General features: G+C 39.4%; 1 protein-coding gene across 13 annotated transcripts in view; it reads left to right on the top strand.

Annotated features, from left to right (window-relative positions):
* LOC124387128 (adhesion G protein-coupled receptor L2-like) overlaps positions 1-5,458 on the top strand; it is a 139,568-nt gene extending 134,110 nt beyond the window's left edge. For 8 of the 13 annotated variants that reach the window (XM_046851255.1, XM_046851257.1, XM_046851258.1 and 5 more), the window contains one exon: positions 4,262-5,458. In XM_046851255.1, coding sequence (XP_046707211.1) covers positions 4,262-5,007 — 746 coding nt within the window. In that variant the 3' untranslated portion in view covers positions 5,008-5,458. Of the gene's footprint in view, positions 1-467; positions 1,824-3,533; positions 3,585-4,261 lie in introns of those variants that run through there. The other 5 variants (XM_046851264.1, XM_046851268.1, XM_046851265.1 and 2 more) reach the window with 3 other exon arrangements.
* The last annotated feature ends 16,372 nt before the right edge of the window (positions 5,459-21,830 follow it).

Here is a 21,830-nt window from a genome sequence, read left to right as displayed (position 1 = left end):
ATGTCAATCGCGATGCCGTAAATCCGAGGCGTGCGCCAGCTGAACAATGAGAACAACACGGCCTTGGAATAAGTCGTCTGGCCTTCATGGTTTACCTTCCGTTTTATTAAGAGCGTGAAGGGCGAGGAGACGGGGGGATGGGTGAAGCCAAGAGGAACAAAAAAAAAGAGAGAGAGAGAGAGAATGGCGCAGGCCCTGAAAGCATCCGTAGGAAAATTTCTGCAGCGCTGGCTTTGATGCAGAGCCTGAATAGAGTGAAATGCTGATATAGCTTTATGGACTTCTGTCCACATCTGATAGTCACACTCTCTGCACAATACCTGGCTGGATTTGAACGATTGCACATGCATAAACAAAACACACATATTCCTGGCTATAGCACTGCTTCACCATCATTCTTTCTTTTATTTATATTTTGTTTTTCATCGCCTCTTTCTTCCCTCCCTCTCCCTCTCTCTCTCCTTCAGCTAAACTCGTTTGATGTCTGGGTTCGGTTTCTTCTCCGGCGTCAACAAGGGAGCCGTTTCTTATCTCGACTACTGCATGTCACACTACAACAGCCATCATTTTTTTTTTTCTTTCCTGCCTCCTTTCTATTTGCTGCAATCTCGCTCCCATTTCTATTCAAATTAAAGGACTCGAGTCGTAGCCGGCGTGAGACGTGAAACCGAGCGCCGCTTAATGCGGCATTTCAATGTCTCCTACCGGATGACGTTTCAGGGATGGATGGATCTTTTTTTTTTTGTTTGCGGAAATGTGGCTCCCTTTTTTTATTTTTGACACGGATAAATACATCAATGACTAGAACTTAATTAGACTTCAATTAACAGAGAAATGGACGTTGGTTATTAACAGTAATGCAAATAACTAACCGTTATCTGAGAAAATGTGACATCATGGTGGAACTTGACAGGATCTGAGTCACTTGTTTTTCTCGATTATAGAATCGCTGGACAGTTTGAGTAAGAACTCTAAAAATCCTAGCATGAGATCTTCGTCGTAATCATAATAAGGAACTCTTTTCACAGATTTTATCTGTGGGTCAAAAATGTTCTGTCATGGTAGTTATTTAGTAGTAAATTAGAGAGCAAAAATTCCAGTTTGGCTTTTTCCACATTCCCATGTCTAAACTAAACCCTAGAGAAATAATATCATATGAACAAGAGTGCAGTTAAACAGCAGTGGGGCTATAAATTAAGCTAAGATGTTAGTAAAGTCAGGTACTAATGCAGGTGAGAAGGTGAGGAGGTCTGGAGTGCAGTCAGTGTTCACATTCATCCCGAAGGCGTTCAATAGGTTTTAGGGCTCTATAGCAGGAGATCTTCCACTCCAACCCTATGTGAAGCAGATCTTCATGGAGCTGGATTTGTGCATGGGAACTTTTCAGTGTCATGCCAGAACAAGTTTGGTACTTCTAGTTCAAGTGAAGGAAAAATTTCATGCTACCGCTACCAAAGATGTCCTTCACAACCGTGTGCCTCAAATTCGATGGTAGGGAAGAACCACATATGGCTGGAAAAGTCCGGTTTGCAAATACTTATGTCCATATCGTGTACATTTAAGGATTTCGAATTCTCGACGAGCAAATTTTTTAGACTGCTTCAAAAGAAATCCAATCATTAAAGGCTTCTATTTTTTGTGCAGGTTTTTTTTGGTCATATTACCCATTCTTTTTGCTCTTCCTTCCTTCATTCCTTCCTTCTTTCCTTTCCTTTTCTTTCCTTCCTCTCTTGATTGGTCATAGTCATAGGTATAAATGTAATCAAGGCTTGTTTCGTTTTGTGATTTGTTTATATATACAGTTTATATATATATATATATATATATATATATATATAATATAATATACAGTAGTCCCCCAAGCCCGCGGGGGTTACGTTCTAAGACAAGTTAAAAAAATCCGCGAATTTTGCACGCACCCCCGCAAGCCCCTCTGGTACCTTAGTGAATTCATCTAGACATTATGTCACTTTAAAACAATAATGTTTTAAAAAATTTACTGAAATTTGTTAGTGAAAAAAGTTATTCCTAACGTTCCTGAACATTCGGTACCACTGCAGATTCCCGCAAATATTAAAATAATCTCAACCGGCAGTTAGTTAGGTTCCAAATGAGAACCCGCAAATTTTCCGAGCTGCGAGCTCAGAACTGCGAATTATCGGGGTTGACTGTGTATATATATATATATATATATATATATATATATATATATATATATATATATATATATTCAAGTATATAAATAAAAATATAATTTTTTTTTTTTTTTTAATTTGTTTATTTTTCTGCTTGATAACTGTGGTTTGAGACGTATGATGTTTAAACACCCACCCATACTAGATAAGCAGCAGGTGAGCCCTCGGTGTACGTCTGAGAACGGCGACGTTTCCGTTGTCCCTCGAACAAGCGATACGACGTATTCGAGGAGAGAGAAAAAAATTCCTTACAAGCATTTTGGCAGAATTGGACATGAGAATAAAACATAGCATTAGAACAGAAATGCGTTTGATATATAATCAGGAGATCATGAACCCCGATGATGGGAGTTCTGTTTGGGCGCGAAGGCTGATGTTACATTCTCTCCTGTCAATCACAGTGATTTTAGGCAAAATCCTGGGGATCCCCTCGCTTTTCTGTTTTTGTGTTACACAGCCATGTAATGGAGCAGGAGCAGCAGATTGAAATGACGCTGGCAAAACTATTGGAAATGAAAATGGTTAAAAAAAAATCTCCCAATATTTGCGAGGTCACGTACTGGAGTCAAAACAAATCTCGAGTAGATTATGCAAGCTTTTAAGCTCGAAGGTTGCCTCCATCAGATGTACGCCGAAGGCTTCGATAAGAGAGAGAGAGAGAGAGAGAGAGAGAGTTGCTGTGAATGCTTGCCGCTGTACCCTTACACACTCCATATCCTGAATTCAGTCATCCGGTGCGGCCTCTCGTTAATTAGATGAACTAAGCGATGAGCAATGAAGGAAGTCATAATTACCGCAATGAAAGGGGCTGCTCGTCGCACCTCCATACGCATCCACACATGCTTTTATCGATCGTGCTCATCGCAGATCATTTATTACGCTGCACATGGATTGGGGGGAGGGGTGAATTATTGTGATCCGAATCCGTTATTTGTATTTCTACCTTTCGAACGATCGTAGAAGATCGATTTTAAAAGCCCAAATGACCCTGTGTTTCGAATCCAAACATTTCTTTTTGCTGGGAAAAAGTAAAATAGGACCCAAACAGCCCTGATTTCAATTAATGGAGGGGAAAAAAACGAGGTAAAGGTTTTTTGTGGTTAAACCCTGAGAGAAAAGAAGTAATTTCTATATTTTTATATTCATAATGCTTAGGATTTATAATGATACAGTAGAAATACATTCCCTAGTCGAGAGGATGGACTGAATTCAGAGGCGTATAGTTTTGAAAGCTTTATTTTTTGCTGTTTCTCACTTGTTTATCATTGCTGCAATTGTTTTTTTTGTTAAAAAAAAAAAAAACGCCGTTCTTTCACTTTTCTTTTGGCACGTCGGCAGTTCTCAGGCCAGCTAGCCTGAGCAGACACACATAATGTGAGTGGTGGCAAAGTGAGTCCTTGCACCTCGCCCGCCTGCACGCCTGCCTGCCTGCCTGCCTGCCTGCCTGTGTATGTATGTATGTATGTATGAGTGTGTGTGTGTGTGTGTGTGTGTGTGTACGTGTCTGCCTATGTGTGTGATAAGGACTGACTGGCATAAATGGGCTCCGTTGTCTGCAGATGGCTGTGTACAATCTTGGAGCTGTATCTCCGTGTGTATGTGTGTGCAAGTGTGTGTGTGCGTCATTGACCACGCTTACATTTTATTAATATATATTTTTTTCAAAACGGTTCATGACCATTTGCCTGTTTGCTGCCGCCGGCGCTTGTTTTGCGCTTGGTACTCGTGTACAGTGGCCGCTTGCTTCTATGTGCATTATGTGTGTTGCATTTTTTAAACCGTTTGGTGGCTGCAACGTTGTATTATTTTCGTACTGTTAAGGACGTAATCATGGCAGTGGTAATTCGAATATAAATGTATATTAATATGTAATAAACTTTTATTACTGATCTTGAAATATGGAGGGATGAAGGGACAGAAGCGGGAGGAAAGCAAAAATCCATATGTCCTTAACAGTAGCTTCGATGTTCGCTGCATATATATATTAACTGTTTGCTATATGTTTGTGCTTGAGCATTTGTGAGTGCGTCTCCTCTCCCTGAGTGTGCCCATGTGTCTTATTCCAGGCCAGCACTCTCGGACGAACAGCCGCGACGTCAGCGCCATGGACACGCTGCCCCTCAACGGCAACTTCAACAGCAGCTACTCCCTCGACGACGCCGCCTTCGAGAAAATGATCATCTCCGAGCTGGTGCACAACAACCTGCGGCCACGCGGGCATCTGCGCTGCCAGGAAGACCCCGAGCAGCCGTCTAACCCGGACCGATGCCCGCTGGGCCGCCGTGCTGTGATTGGAGGCGTCGGAGGGAGGAGCGAGGGCGATGCCGGGAACGACTCCAACCACCCTGCGCTGGAGCTCCTTCTCCAACCGCACCACCGCGAGGTCCTGGATGCGCCTCTGCTTCCTCAGCGGACTCACTCACTCCTGTACAGTGCCAAGCAGGCTTCGCGCCAACCTGCCCGGCACCGTCACGACATGGAGGACGGAGAGGCGCAGAAAGAGGACGAAGGGGTGATGCAGGACGAAACCACGCCCTCGCTTGACAACAGGGACTCCGTGTATACGAGCATGCCCGAACTCAGAGACTCGACTCCGTCCCTGTGCCCGCACGACGGAGAGGACGAGTGCCCTCTTTCGTCGTCCGGGCACAGCGAGACGGACGAACCGTGCCACAAAAGCACAGAGGACTTTAGTGTCCAACCCGCTAAGTACTACCACAGCGGACACGGGTTCGAGGCGAACGAATGTCAGCCGCCAGACGGACCCGAGACCCCGAAAGACGGCCAAATGCAGCTGATCACCAGCCTCTGAGCTCACCATGCGTTTCCTTTTCCCTCCAGTAGGTTCAATGACGTTCTTTTTCTCCGAATTCTCCACAGATGCGCTTATTTTTTTCTGCCATTTCGTTTTTTTTTTTTACAAGCCATCTGTGGTTTCTCGGGCCGAGGTGGGAAAAGCACCCAGGCTGCTCGACGAGCAAAAGTGTTTGTGTGGAGCTGTCGTTGTCTACGTGCTGGCCACCATTTTGTATGATATACCGTACTGTACCTACAAACAGCATAACAAACACCAATACGCCAATGACGTTTTATAGAACTTCCCTGGAGTTTTTCTTTTTTTTTCTTTTTTTGGGATGCAAAGGACAGAAAAAAGACGACCCCACACTCAAAAGCGTCTCACAAACTCATGACTTTGCGGACAACAAAAAACTAAAAAAATAAAGGCAAAGAAAGAGAAAAAAGAAAAAAAAAAAGAACCACTACTCCTGACTCAGGCCTTATTCTATTTTCTCTATTGCACATGTAACTCTTATAAGAATGACAGCTAAAGAAAATATATTTTGCTGTACCACAAGTGGAAAAAAAATTAATTCAATTTAAAAAAGAAAATTGAAAAAGAAAATGATTTCCAAAAAAAAAATATTATGGCAACCATAAGTAACATTTCAAAAAAAGGACATTTTAGGGGGAAGGGGGTTGCACATTTTTTGTGTGTGAAATCTTCTTACACTTTGTTTGTCGTAGACGCTTCGAGAACACAACCAGGAAACCGTATTCACACTTCCACTTGTGAGCAGTGCGTTCGCCTTCATCGATTAAGGATTTTCGATTGTATTTTTTTTTCTTTTGCCAACAAAAAAAGTGTCTGGGGGGAAAACGTTCCCTCGTTTTTCAATAATAAAAAAAAAAGCTACGTCTTGCACAAATTGGGAGAGAATTGGACTTGTGTGTAATTTATATTTTTTTTCAGTGGCAGTGTTTGCCAGGGATATGGATTTTTTTTCTTCTTTTTTTTAATGTGTGAACACGCTATTTTATCTCGGCGTTCGACACAAAATAATTTATTAGCTAAATTACGGAAAAATAATAATGAAGATGGAATGAGAATGTGCGCGAGAATAAAATGCTGTTAATAATCGTTTAATTTTTTCAAATTTTTTTCAATTTTTTTTTTTTGTAGAAGCCCATTGTCAGACGCTGATGTACAACCGACTCTTGATATCGAAAAATAAATGTGAAAACATTTTTTTCCTCTTGTTTCTACCAGAATGTGCATCATTCCAGATCGTCTTCAGGGTTGAGAAGGGAAACAAACAAACAAACAAAAAAAACGCATGCACATACTAAGAAAGAAATTACATTTCATCAATGATTTCCTGAGCTCGCCTCACCACTTCTTCTCTGTTTAATTACAAAGTAACCTAATTAAGTCCATTAGCTGCTAATTAATATGTTAATGGCTCCAAAACAACATCAGAGTGGAATAAATGAGCTGGAGAGCATTTCGTCAAACAATGGAGCCATTCAGGGTAGTTGTGTTTTTTTGTTTTTTTTCTTGTCTTTCACCAACCCGAGCGGAGAGATGTGGAAATGGAAACGGCAGATGGCATCGGTGGGCTGAGTGCTTTGTGTATCTTTTTTTTTTTTGTGCTACGAGTAATAATGATAGAGCCATAACCTCCGGAAATAAATAATAAACTCAAGCGCTGCGAGTTGGCCCCTTGCTTTCAGGCGTGCCTGCTCAGCTACTGTTATTTATGGGACGCATTTTCACGCCGCGGTGTAAAAATGAAAGGCTGAGGCCATTAGCGGAACGAAACGCGAGGCTTCGTGCATCACGAGCGCTCGGCCCTGACTGATGCATCATGCCCGTACGCAATTCTCACCAAATTCGCTAACTTGGTAAGAGGTTTCGGTTTCTTGTTTCCACAATGAGGCGTCAGGTTTTTGGGATGTTTGTTCTTCTTTTTCTTACCTAGCAACAGATCCAACTGCAGTCCAACTATGCCACTTCTGAGCACATGGATCAATGTTGGGGGATCAGAGATAACAAAGAAAACACACAGAAGAAGAGAAACCGGGTGGAAGAGAAACTGCAACCAGTAAAAAATAACTGTATATAAGGTGAAATTTGTGACGCATACAAGTACACTTCAAATCTAGTGGAACCTCTTCCCAGAAGAATGGAGATTATCATAACTGGAGACTAAATACCATCGAATGCCAATGCGACTGTATTCGATTATTTTATAAAAGTCAGGGTTGAATTCGGAGCCTAAAGCTGTCAAAAAGACTCAAAAACATTCTTAATTCTGAAACGTAAATATGTAACAAGTCTCAAGTGTCCAATCAGAGCTCTCAGATTACATCAGATCAGATCTAGATCAAATTTCTTTTTAACATTTCATTCAGTAAATATTGAATCATTTAATATTCCTCAATTGCAGGACATTTTCACATTTTTAGAGATGATGAGGATTTAAAACATTTACTTTAGACTTTTGAGACTTTTAATTAGTCTAATAATGATCTACATTATTTTTGTATTCTACAATATGTTTTTACGTGTTCATGTATATTCAGAAATACTGTTTTATGCTATTTATTTTTTTGGTTTATTAACGGAATCAATTAAAATGAGTTTGTTGAACCTGTCTGTAAAAAGCTGGAAATAAATTCTATAGATACATTATATAGACAAAAGTATTGGGACACCTGCCATTTCCAGCCATATGTGCTTTTTTCCCCCCAAACTGTTACCATAAAGCTGGAGGCAGACAGTTATATAGGATATGTCTGTAGATCTCTGACCCCTATTAAACATATTGATGAATGTGAACGCTGAGTGCACCCCAGACCTCCTCACCTTCTCACTCACACTGAACGATCACAAATCTCCAGAATCTATTGGAACATCTTCCCAGAAGAGTGGAGCTTATTATAACAGCAAACAGGGACTTAATGGAATTGGATGTTGGAAAAGCACATAACAATCTTGTGTGCTGCTGCTTACAAAGTTCCTATCTATCTGTCTATCTGTCTATCTATCTATCTATCTATCTATCTATCTATCTATCTATCTATCTATCTATCTATCTATCTATCTATCTATCTATCTATCTATCTATCTAGAAAAAGAGTTAATAGGAAAAAAACCCACCAATGCTTCAACCTTTGATTTTTGTTATTCTGTCTTTTTGATTTATGGAGTAAATAACCTGCTTGCTATTTTAAGAAATCTAATCAAAGCTGATTCGAGTAGGTGAGTACATCATGAGAAAGAAACACCGAGAAGCACAGCGGTTAGGAAACAGGAAACATGGTGACATGTAGCGTACACTCGGCAGAAAGGGAGTGTGAGTTTATTTAAAACGAGAAGTGATGAGACATGTGGTGAGGTGGAGAGAGGTGATGCTGGGAAGTGATAGAGAGAGAGAGAGAGAGAGAGACACATGCAGCCGACATATGCAATATATATATATATTTATATATATATATATATACTGTAAATATATTTTACTTTGCATATGTCGGTTGCATGTGTCAGTCTCTCTCTCGCTCTCTCTCTCTCTCTCTATCACTTCCCAGCATCACCTTTTTTTGGCTGCTCCCATTAGGGGTCACCCCAGCAGATCATCTGTCTCCACATTACCCTTTTCTCTACATCTGTCACTTTCAAACCAACTACCTGCATGTCCCCCCTCACCACATCCATAAACCGCCTCCTTGGTCTTCCTCAGTGTCCAACTTCTCATACAGCTCCTCATATGCCTTTTCCTTGGCTTTCGTCACATCCCTCTTCACCTGCTGCCTCATCTCCTTGTACTCCTGCCTACTTTTCTCATCTCTCTGTCGATCCCAATTCTTTTTTGCCAACCTCTTTCTCCTTATGCTCTCCTGCAATTCCTCATTCCACCAACATGTCTATTTCCATGTCTTTTTCCTTTTTCTTTCCAGATGTCACACCAGGTACCTTTCCAGCTGTCTCCCTTATCACTTCTGCAGTAGTTGCCCAATCATCCAGCACCTCTTCACCACCACCGAGCCCCTGTCTGCCCTCTTCCCTGAACCTCACACTACACTCTTCCTCCTTCAGTTTCCACCATCTTATTCTTCTTTCAGTCCTCACTCTCCTCCTCTTTTTCTTCACCTCCAAAATTATCCTACAGACCACCATCCGATGCTGTCTAGCTACATTGTCCCCTGCCAACACCGTACAGTCTCCAATCTCCTTCAGGTTGCATCTCCTGCATAGAACATAGTCCACCTGTGTGCACCTTCCTCCACTCTTATACGTCACCCAATGCTCCTCCGTCTTCTTAAAATAAGTATTCACCACTGCCTTTTCCATCCTTTTAGCAAGATCTACCACCATCTGCCCTTCCACATTCCTCTCCTTGAAGCCATACCTACCCATCACCTTCTCATCACCTTCCTTCCCTTCACCTATATCCTAACATTTCATTCCTTGGTTCACTCTCCACCACTTCGTTTAACTCACTCCAGAATTTTTAGTTCTTCTCCATCTCACAACCTACTTGTGGAGCATATGCACTGATGACGTTTATCATTACATAAATATATATACATATAGGTGTGTGTGTGTGTGTGTGTGTGTGTGTGTGTGTGTGTGGAAATACATAAATAAAAAAATCTTTCTACAGAACAAGACAGCTAATACCAAACATTTTTAATATTTTACACTTAATATTGATTGTAGCATCTTTCAAACAGTCTCTTAAAGACTATATTAATGTTATCTACAGAGGCATATTGACAGTATGAATAACAACTAGCTCACATTTTCTTATCAATCCTTCCTGACTGAGCGATTTACACACATCCAAATCATTCATTTTTGCTGTATTTTAGATTAATGAGCTACAGAAAGTTGTCAGTCTGTTTCCTGGTTGAGTTTCTTTTTATATCCACCGCTTTGTAACAGTATTAGGAGGTGTAGCTCGGTGGTTGAAACAGAAGGTCACAATTGCAAATTCCACCACCACCAAACTGCCACTGCTGGGCCCTTGAGCAAGGCTCTTAACTTTCCCCTGTTTTAAGTCTTAAGTCTCTCTGGATAAGGGAATCTGCCAAATGCCGTAAATGTAAATATATAGTATATTTGAACTTGACAGGTCACAGTGTTTGATATAGAAACACAGAATTTGGCCAAAATGTTGTTCCCACACTATAACATATGTCTTGTATGTTTGTGGGAAATATTGCATATTACACTCCAAACTGTGTTAACCCTCAGGAATACATGATGAATAAACCAGCAACCAGCTAAATTAGCATAGAAACATCCAGGTAACACCCTCGGAACAAACTAGAATAATCCAACCCCCATTTCAGTTTAGCAGCAACCTATCAACACTGTTGCAAACAACTAGGATAACCTAGAAACCAGCTAATTTAACATAGCAACAACTTGGTAACTTCCTAGCAGCCAACTGGGATATTCTAGACACCAGCTAGCAAACAGATAAGCTAACAAAGCAACCACCTTGTGACACCATCACAACTGGAATACTATAGCAACTAAATGGTATAATGTAATCCATGTAGATTTTAAAAATAGACTAAAACAAACAAATCGAATCAAACATTGCAGTATTATTTAAATATATATTTTTAGCGTAGTTAGCGAGCTAGGTCAAACTCAACCATTACCTGTTTAAAGTATATTCAATAGTAGTAGAGTTTATGTGATACATGATTCAGCTATCAATCTTTTTTTTGTAAAGTAATAATAAATTATATGTAATATAAAAGCCACAAAATCTGTTTCCTTGTTCCTGTGGGATCCTGTGTCCTTGTCCTCTTTCCAGACCAGCCTGATTCATCCTGATGCTCTACCTATACTGTAGATTATGTTTTTTTTAACTGGGTGCAGCTGAGGATGGTTATCCATGAACAGCAACAAGATTCATGAGGTTACCTTGGAGGATTCAACTTAGGAACCATGAAGATGGATTTGGAGTGTGATTATTGTGGACAGTTTATTAAAATGGCCTAGGTCTATCAGTAACCAGACTTCTATCAGACTTCCCCTAGATGTCCGTACAGCAGAGTCCCTGACTATCTTCAAGCGACGACTGAAGACCTACCTCTTCCTGAAATACTTAAATTAGCACTTTCCATGTTTGTAAAATTCATTGGTTATATTTATATTAAGTTTGTAATCTTGTGTACCAGTGAAGATTTATTCATTACTAGAGTCTCAAAGCACTTTTGTACGTCGCTCTGGAAAAGGGCGTCTGCTAAATGCCGCAAATGTAAATGTAAAAGACCAATTGATAGCCTCAACAATGATGGAAATATTTTGAATGGACAGTCAGTATGGATGAGGATGGGTTCCTCTTTTGAGTCTGGATTTTCTCAAGGTTTCTTCCTCATACCATCCACAAGAGTTTTTCCTCACTACCATCGCCACTGGCTTGATAATACGGGGTAAACATAAAGGGACTAATTTATGACATTAATATTTATATTCCAGTGGCAGGGTGCGCAGCCGCTGCTGTTTACATTGGAGTTTCTATCTCATCCCATCATATTGACGTAAAGTCAGCACTGTGAACACAGCGGGCTTTGTTTTAAGTATAAACTCCATGTTGCTGGAAGTTTTAACCAATCAGATTGCGATTTGGACAATCGAAGCATCTGCTGCAAAGCTCAAATATGCATCTCAATAAATTGAATATCATCAAAAAGTTGATTTATTTTAGTAATTTAATACAAAAAGAGAAACTCATTATATAGATTCATCACACACAGACTGATATATTTAAAGTGTTTATTTCTTTTAATTTTGATGATATTGCACATTTAACAAAAATCCACCATATCACTATCTCAAAAAATGTGAATACTAGACACAAGACTAGTGGCTAGGCACAAACATGAATGTGCTTGGATACAGCACTCTGTGAACAGCAGCTTCTTTAGCGATTACCTTTTGTGTCTTAACCTCCATGTGCAGGGTGTCAATGATTGTCTTCTGGACATCTGCCAAGTCAGCAGTCTTCCCCATGATTGCTCAAGAAACCTTTGCAGGTGTTTGGATTTAATAAACTGATTAGAGTGTGACACCACAAGTCTCCAATATTTAACTTTTATACGAGTTTCAGATTTTGTATTGATTTACTAAAATAAATCTACTTTTTAATGATATTCTAATTTATTGAGATGCACCTGTATTCATGTGGATTTAATAGCTGTTTTTTCATTCCATAATGGCTGGCAAAGGGGAAGAAATTAATTTTTTCGCAGTTATATTACTAGGCCATTTACAAGACGGACTTTTCAAGAACAGCTGGACATCTTGAGGAAAGGTCAGGCGAAACAAAACAGTTGTTCAGCTTTTTTTATGAAAAGTTTTTACTTTTGAATTTTCCTTCCTGTAAAATTTCCACAAAAACACTCAATTTGCCTTCATTTCAAATCCCAAGTTAAACCATAATGCACTGAAAATATGCATAAGAATACAAGTAAATACACAATATGAGGTTAATATTGATGCTTCTGCTAGAGCTGTGGCTGCAGTGAAAGGAGACTTGTTCAGTTGGGTTTATTGGGTTTCTTGCTTAAGTAATGGCATTGATTCTCACTGTATGAGATACTTGTCTGTAATGCAGAGCTCTGTTATACTGCATTTCTGTATAATATTGATAGATTTTATGGCCATGACATCATATTTATGCTTTTAAGAGGTGGATTAAATCAGGGACAATGTCCATTGTTAAAAGAAATACAATAAAATTTATTGAATGGAGCTCAGCATCCTATCGAATGCTTTCTAAAATATACTGCTAAGTGTTTTTTTTACACATCCATCAGTCATCACTTTTTCAGAAGACTAGCAAAACTACTTTTGACCTGTTGAAACCATTCCCAGGGGTTTACAATCCATGCATGTTGACCTTGCTGATGGATGAGGAGCAGGTAAAATGAAGTTCAAGGTGGAGAGAGGGAAAAAAGCCTGGATTCGTTCCATTTCTGCTACTGGAAGCAATCGAGCAGAGTGGTGCAGAGTTTAATCTCAGATCTTTTTCAGGCTGAAAGATCATTTTCCGCACTGGGAAATGAAAATGTATTGTTACAACACAAATACAAGGAAAAAAAACAATGGTGTTCCAGAACTTTTCGAATGGATAATTATTAAAGCATTTCTGTTTAGAAAGAAGCAACATGATCAATAGAAAGAAATTTCTAGCTTGAAACGAGTAAAAGCATCTACAGCCTAGGCTATACAATCCCCTATATGATTTATAGTCATCTTATAATATTATATAGAAATTTGATATCTTAGAAGATTTTACTTCCTTGAGGTGGTAAAAACCCTGCGGTGTTAAAAGGAAGAAACCTTGAGAGGAACCAGATTCAAAAGGTAACCCTGCCTCATCTAGATGAGATTTATCATTGTTGAACATATCAAAACTGCTCACTTGAGATCAAATCTGTTCATAGCAATTGTAGTACCAAGCCATTGCAGCACAAAAGTATTAAAGGCAGGTCCAAAGCCATCTTCATAGGTTTTAAGTGGTGCTGTTATGGTCTAAAAGTCTAAGTCTAAAGTGTTTTTCTCTGGATGTCTGTGTAGAACCATCCTCTAATGAAAGACATTCCTGTCTAGAAAGAAGCAAAATGATTTTTTAGTAAAAGATTTCCAGCTTGAAATGAGTAAAAGCTACGACAAACTAGGCTTAAACATCCAAAAGAAAATATTGGATAAATTTGAGAATATTCAATATGTTTGATTTGCTAAGATATCCCAAGGAAAGTTCCTCATATTCAGAGTCGAGTTATGCTCTTTGTTTAATGGGTTTTCTGTACATACCATATCGAGTTTATGGAAATCATTTAAAGCAATGAGAAATTTGATGATGAAACATATACCGAGGCTTTTTCCGAGGAACGGCAGATGGAATGAGCATGAAATGTGAAAATAAAAGAGAAAAGAAATCTGAGTAGCTGTTACCTGAGTAGCGAAGGTTTGAACGGCTTTACACGTACACATCATTGTGTTGTGTTCGGTTGTAATTATCACCCTGCCAGCTCAGGAACGAAGCGAGTCATCGGCGAGATCCACTCAGCTGACGACGGCCTTTGCTCATTCATGTTGCATGACGACGGTGTTAATATTTGATGTAAGTTCTGATTACGACAATTCCGACAGAGCCAGGCTGAAGGGTAATCATGACACATGTTGGAGAGAGAAAATGAAAGAAAAAAAAAAAGGCTGACACTTCAAACCATTTTCTATTTTCGTTCCTCTGTATTTAGCATTTTTCTTCATATTTTTCTTTATAACCGAAATGATTATCATCGGTTATCTTCATCTGATTCACACCTCAAAATTGGCTCAATTTTTCCTGTAATGACTGAAACAGGGGGAACACTTGCCTTAAAGCTCAAAAAAACAGCAGGGGATAAAAAATATGGATTGGCATAATTTAATATGGAACATGAAAACAGGAGGCAATTAAAAATGGGATGTGGTGGCTCAGTGATACTACTGATCAGAAGGTCTTGAGTTCAAATCCTAGTTCTACCAATCTAGGTAGGGTCCTTAACCCTTAACTACTCATTTGTATAAATAATATAGTTGTAAGTCATTCTGGAGAAGGGCATCTGCCAGATGTAAATGTCATGAATGTGAAGAGGATGTGCACCCAAATCAACATCTGACAGGAATATACATCTGTATGTTGCCAAATATTGCTCTGTGAGATAGTTAGATTAACTCTTTTTCTATTCATGAGAAAAGTATACAGACTTTATGATGTAATTAACACTACTTATAGCTAGCTAGATAGATAGATAGATAGATAGATAGATAGATAGATAGATAGATAGATAGATAGATAGATAGATAGATAGATAGATAGACTCTTTTTCTACTCATGAGAAAAGTATACAGACTTTATGATGTAATTAACACTACTTATAGCTAGCTAGATAGCATCTAGATAGATAGATAGATAGATAGATAGATAGATAGATAGATAGATAGATAGATAGATAGACTCTTTTTTATTCATGAGAAAAATATAGAGACTTTATGATGTAATTAACACTACTTATAGCTAGCTAGCTAGCTAGCTAGATAGATAGCTAAATAGATAGATAGATAGATAGATAGATAGATAGATAGATAGATAGATAGATAGATAGATAGATAGATAGATAGATAGATAGATAGATAGATAGATAGATAGTCTAGAACTTTATTGTGATTGCACAGTACAGTTACACAGCAACGAAATGCAGTTTAACATTGACCATATGTGCAGCATAGTAGCAATTGTGCAAATTGGCAAGTGCACATGCATATGCAAGTATATGTACAGCAGTGTGTGTGTGTGTGTGTGTGTGTGTGTGTGTGTGTGTACAGCAAATGAATATTAAGGCTATGGCAGTGAGAAATGTGCAAAAATTGATAAGCAAGTATGATAAGTATGTATATACATATATGTGAAATATTAGGCAGGATGTATGTAAGTCGAGTATGTGTAGAGAAAGAGGGGTATACAAATTCACAATAAGCAATATGTTCATTAATATGTACATTGTACTGTATGTGCAAGTGTACAGAAGTTATACACAGTGTTTATACAGTGTTCTAGAATTCAGTAGGGTGATGGTGGATGTAAAAAAGCTGGCCTTGAACCTGCCTGTTCTGGTGCATATGTTCCTGTATCTCCTTTATATTAGTTGGAATTGATGCAAATTTGATGGAACAAAATGGCCTCAGTGGTCATTAATCAGCAGTTTGTTAAATAGCATTTGATCCAGCATGTTATATTATTGTCCATTTGAAATGAATGTTTCATTTCATTTCCATGAGCTCAAAGCATCTGCTATTAAAACCGAGTAGCTCTAATTTGCCATAAAATCTATTTCAATTCAATTAAATATTTTTGGGTATTGCGATTTTAACGATGGACATTTGCACAAAGCAGCTTTACAGAAATAAATAAATAATAAAAGAAAAAAGAAAAAAATCTGCAAATTTTGCAAAATTTCTTCCTATATCATTACCCCTAATGAGAAAGTCAAAGATGATGGTGGTGAGGAAAAAGTGTATTAGATGGTATTAGAAAGAAAACTTCCGAGCCTGACTCAAAAGGAAACCCATCCTCTTCTAGGGGTCCAACAGAATGTCCATTTATTCTAATCTTATTAAATAAATGGATTTGCTGTGAATTTGGTTGAACACAATGGTCTCCAAAGTCATTAATCAGCATCTAGATAACAGTGCATGATTCAGCACATTGTCTTATTGTAATTATACATTTTCCGGGGTCTGTGTAAAGACGTGCGATTTCTGTACTGATACACCTCAATATATACCTCATACGGTATGAGAGGTAACACCTGTTCAAGCGTGTATTAAAGGCTAGATGTTTTCTCCAGCATGTACTCATGTGACTCATTTGTATTTCTCAAAAACTGTATCTGCAGCTCTCGTTTCTACTGATTCCACCCTTTTATATTCTCTGATGTGAATCAGGATTTGGATGAAATCCTCTGCTATTGTGACTAATGAGTAACAGATGGTCACTAAGTGTACAATACATCATGCACGATATCATATGTTACGATCTCCGGGAACAACGCATACTTGGATTCTTTTATTAACTGTTTTATTTCTACTTCTTAATTATTTTGACTCTATTCTTTTTTTTTTAATTTATTTTGTTTCAGAGATGAAAGAAGACAGTGGGCTTTATTCCACAGTGCTGTAAGGACCTAGTATTTAAGCAGTAAATGTATATGGGTATGTGTACGTTTGTGGTAATTACAAATCATTTCTAGAACATGTTTACAGATATTGAATTTTTAAAGCATGCATTTGCACAAGAGCAGCTGGTGCCACGAAGCAATAATGACTCGGAGCAGAATGGGAAATAAATACCTGAGCTAATACTTGGAGCACACATGCATATACTCAATTCAGTTACATTTTATTGTTGAAGCACTTTTAACAATGTCAAAGTAGGTATACAGAAAAAACTCATTATAAATACATACAATGTACAAGTTCATAAATTAATACCCAGAAGCCTTGTCCTTAATGCTCAAGCTAGTGGCACTATTAGCAATGAAATTTCTAGGGTTTCTAGGGGATTTCTAAGATTGTATGATGAAACCATCACACCACCAAATGTGTCAATCTTTGGGGAACTGCCTCTGGATAGTGTTCTCTTCGACTGTAGGCCACTCTGTGTAGCTTGGGACGGCTTCTCATCAACGCCTTGGGTGGTTTCATGAAATTCCGGAGTAAGAACGGGCGCTTTTGAGGATGGACTGGACTGTAGTTAATGTCAACAGTCTGCTACACTGACTCAGGATACAGTTCGCTTCTGATCACCATCACTGTACCCCACAACATTGTATATCTGCTTCAAATGGACATTCGGTGCAACCCAGATGAGGATGGGTCCCCTTTCGAGTCTGGTTCCTCTCAACGTTTCTTCCTTATGCCATCTCGGGGAGTTTTTCCTTGCCACAGTTGCTCATCAGGGACAAACATACTTACAAAGAACATATTTATTTTTAATCACCACATTATCTGTGTAAAGCTGCTTTGAGACAATGTTCATTGTTAAAAGCGCTATACAAATAAAAATGAATTGAAATTGAATTGAACTGGTAGCTCAGAGGGTAAGGCATCTTGGCTACTGATCATAAGGTCCGGGGAAGCCCCTGCTCAAGCCCCTGTATCTGCCACTCTTGGCCACTCTTCACTCTCAGTGAGCCTTAAAGCCCATGACCGTGTGACCGGTTTTCTTGGACCAATTTTGGTTAAAACCACTGCATACTTTGAAAACCATCTATCTATCTATCTATCTATCTATCTATCTATCTATCTATCTATCTATCTATCTATCTATCTATCTATCTATCTATCTATCTATCTGTCTATCTGTCTGTCTGTCTGCCTGCCTGCCTGCCTGCCTGCCTGCCTGTCTGTCTGTCTGTCTGTCTGTCTACACTGTTGAGGCAAAAGTATTGGGACACCCGGCTTTTCCAGTCATATGTGCTTATCCCCCACTTAAACCACAAAGTTATAGGCACATAATTGCATAGGGTGTCTTTTAGAGGTGGTACTATTGAATTTTCTCTTCACTTGAACTCATAGACCAAACCCATTCCAGCATGAGAATACACCTGTGCACAAAGCCAGCTCCATGAACACAAGCTTCAGATGGGTTGGACTGGAAGATCTTGAGTGGCCCGCTATAGAGTTTAGACCTCAACCTTATTAAACACCTTTGGGATGAATTAGAACGCTGACTGCATCCCAGCAAAAACAAGTGTAACATTTTCCCAGAAGAATGTGGTTATTATAACAGCAAATGGGGACTAAATGAAGAATGGGATGCTCAAAAAACACATACACATTTTACAGTCAGGTGTCTAGACACTTTTATCTATCTCACTTTGTCTCTCTCTCTATCTCTCTTTCTCTCTCTGTGTGTCCCCATTTTATCTAGATGATTTGTTCTACTGCAAGTTTGAGCAAACCGAGCCATCGCATTTAGCCACCTGATGTCTGGAGACCATGAACACATCAGAGTCTTGTTGTGTCACAGTCCAGAGGGATGCCAATACACACAGAAGCGATTCTGGCTATTCTGGTCGAACGGTGTAATGAACAAAGGAAATGAGCTGAACTGCAGCCTCCTCCACCTGACAGTCATTCCATTAGTGCAGCATGAGCTCCTTGCTATCTGCTGAATAATTGTAACTGCTTCAGGAGAAACCGGAAAACTTATCCTGAGATCAGCGTGAGGGAAAAAAAAAAAAAAAAAAACGTCCGTCCTCGACAGATGGTAAAAGTTTGAGCCACCGGCGTGTCAGAATGACGTGCTTCAGGGTGGCCTTAATGGCCAAATATTATTACAGTATTCTGACACGCCTGTCTGTTTTTTTGGCATGAGTGATAAGCTGTCAAGTCTTTTTTTTTTTTTGACAGGAGGTTGACACTCACATTTCGGGAAATGCCACACGTAGAAGTAGACGTGATTGACAAAACAGAGTAGAGTCCAAACCAGGCACTAGACAAACTGGCTAAATTGTAGAACTTAGTAGCATCCTGCTCCTGAAGTCACAAAAAGTGGCATTATTTCATAATATATTATAATATAATATCAAAGCAGAGAGAAGCTCTGCTTTGATATTAAATTATGAAATAATGCCACTATATGCCTATAAATGTGTCAGCGTAAATTAAATACTGGTACTGGAGGAAAGGGAATTGAATTATGGATTCATATATTTGGCTTTAAGTATGTCTATCTCCTATACTCCAACTATGCAGAAAACCCTGCAAGAAATGGCTGAAGGGAGACATGACGTAACTATTTTTACCTTTTCTACCTTTCTTTGTTTTTTTTTAAACACATATCCCAGTTCTCATATTGTATTCTTTCGTTTTAATAAGACCGATTTCCCATCAGCCACTTCACGTTCTTTATTCACATGACGGTTTGCACATGTACTGTTAATTAGCACTTGTATTTCGACTCATCACGCATCACAGTCATTGTGCTGTGGTGCATGATGCTCTCGCTCCACGTTGCAGGATCTTGTCTATTGTCTGCCTTTTGTTTCATAGTAGTTCTCTTATACATTTGCACTGTATTAAAAAAGATTCACTTGCACTCACTTCTCCTCATTATGACTTGACATATAACTTCAAGAAGGTAAAGTTCTCCTGTCATATTTAGTGTCAGAATACACAAGTGGCGCCGGATGCAGATGCACTCAAAGGGTTTTAATAGGGAGACAGAAATAATCCAAATTGGCATTCAAAGAAGCAAAAATATAAAAACGGGCATTTTGATTAGCAAATAGGAAAAACGTAAGCATGGCAGTGTCAAACACGGGGACCGTAACGTGCACCGTAACAACGTGGCAACACTAATGATCAAGGGCTTGGTAAATGTCAGCAATACAGAAGTGAGTGAACGAATTATTTTGCACTGGGCGTGAACGAGGTTCTCTTAAATATTGTGTTCGGTATGTACGTGGTGGTATCAAAAAGATTCGAGATGTGCTCTTACAAGAAAGTACTTTATTTATCCACGTTTACACCTTCAAAATAATCCCCTTACACAGCAATACAGCGCTCCCAGCATTCCTGACACTTCTGGAATGTCCTGTGTCCTGGAAGTCATCTTCTCAAAGTGTGTCAAGTACCTTCTGCAGTTCACGCTCAATCTCTGCAATGGTGTCAAAATGCTAATCTTTGAGCTGGAGCTTCATCTTCGGGATGAGCGCGAAGTCCGCAGGAGCCAAATCTGGCTTGTAGGATTGGTGTGGAAGTGAGATCACGTGGATTGTTTTCAGATGATCATCAATGCACAAGTTGCTGAATGGTTTAGACCAGTGCTCGAATTGAGGGGGGCTGGGGGGATCCGGAACCCCCTCATAAGGCACTAGGGACCACCCATGACAAGTAAAAAATAGACTTAGGGTGGACACCAAGATTATTTTAGTAAAAAATAAATGAATTACACAACAACTAGGGACCCCCATAAGACTTGACCCAAATCAAGCACTGATATTTTTGGGGTTGAGGAGGTGGAGCTGGAGGTAGCAGAGCTGAAAATGGGGTTTTTGTTGGGACAGGTGCTGGACAGGATTAGTAACGAGTTTATTTATTAGAGGGACAGCGCATGTAGGATGTTTTGGGGACAAGGTGAGGGAGGTGAGATTGAGATGGTTTGGACATGTGCAGAGGAGGGACATGGGGTATATCAGTAGGAGAATGCTGAGGATGGAGCCACCAGGAAGGAGGAAAAGAGGAAGACCAAGGAGGAGGTTCATGGATGTGGTGAGGGAAGACATGCAGGTAGTTGGTTTAAAAGAGGCAGATGTAGAGGACAGGGGGGTATGGAGACGGATGATTTCTGTAGAATGACCTACCTGCCAACTCTGCAATTTACTATAAAACTGAACAAAGAAATCCAAAAATGATTAGATTTGTACAAACGATACATAACTTTTGTGTTACTGCTACATTTCAGGCGTTCCTCACTACAGTAAAGTGCACACATACAGTAAACTGTGGTAAATAAAAAGCTGTGGTGAGAGCACAAGCGTAGCTAGTGTGTGGAGTAATGGTTCTCACTGTGTGTCTGTAATTATAGAAATCTCGCCTCTCAGATATGTGTATTATAAGAATGATATTACAATGATATAATTCTCATAGGTCTGTACTTTTACTATTAAAACTTAAGTCCATTGAAAATTACTTTTGTTCTGTTTGACAAGTGAAAATTTACAGAAGTTTTTGGAGTTTTACTGCTGTAATATTTTTCTTGCCTATGCCTTTTGCTAGGTGTTAAAATAAGCTGCAATTGACACAAAATGCTATTACAAACCCAAACCCTTGACCATATTAGCCATGTTTTATTGACAGTCTGCTGATTCAAGCTACAGCTCCTGACTTCCTGAACTCGAAACCTTTTGCCCTGAGTGTCAGTACGAACTTATCAGCTACAGTATTGCCCGCCACCATTTTTACTGTCTACCTCGATCGCAGGGCGCTAAAGCTTTAGCAAGGGGTTCATTTTTTCAGCAATGCCCTGCAGCTAATGTTTCTTCAAGGATGAAACCTTACTTTTATTTGTTTTGGTTGTTTTTTCTCCTCAGGTCTCGTGTGTTTACAAAATGCTCGTGCCTGAACGCCGATAATTAAATTAAAAGTGAATAATACACTTGAACGCGAGACGAATCGGAGGGGTGCTGATGTGTTTGGACGACCCCATGCCAGTGCAGCCTTCTGGAGCTGGGTTTTTAGTTAAGCTGTTCGAACTGGGCGTGCTGGAGTCGCAGCTT

This window comes from Silurus meridionalis, chromosome 6 (assembly GCF_014805685.1).
Source record: "Silurus meridionalis isolate SWU-2019-XX chromosome 6, ASM1480568v1, whole genome shotgun sequence".
NCBI lineage: Eukaryota > Metazoa > Chordata > Actinopteri > Siluriformes > Siluridae > Silurus > Silurus meridionalis.
Note: the sequence above shows the minus strand (reverse complement) of the source record. Positions and strands in the feature narration are given on the sequence as shown.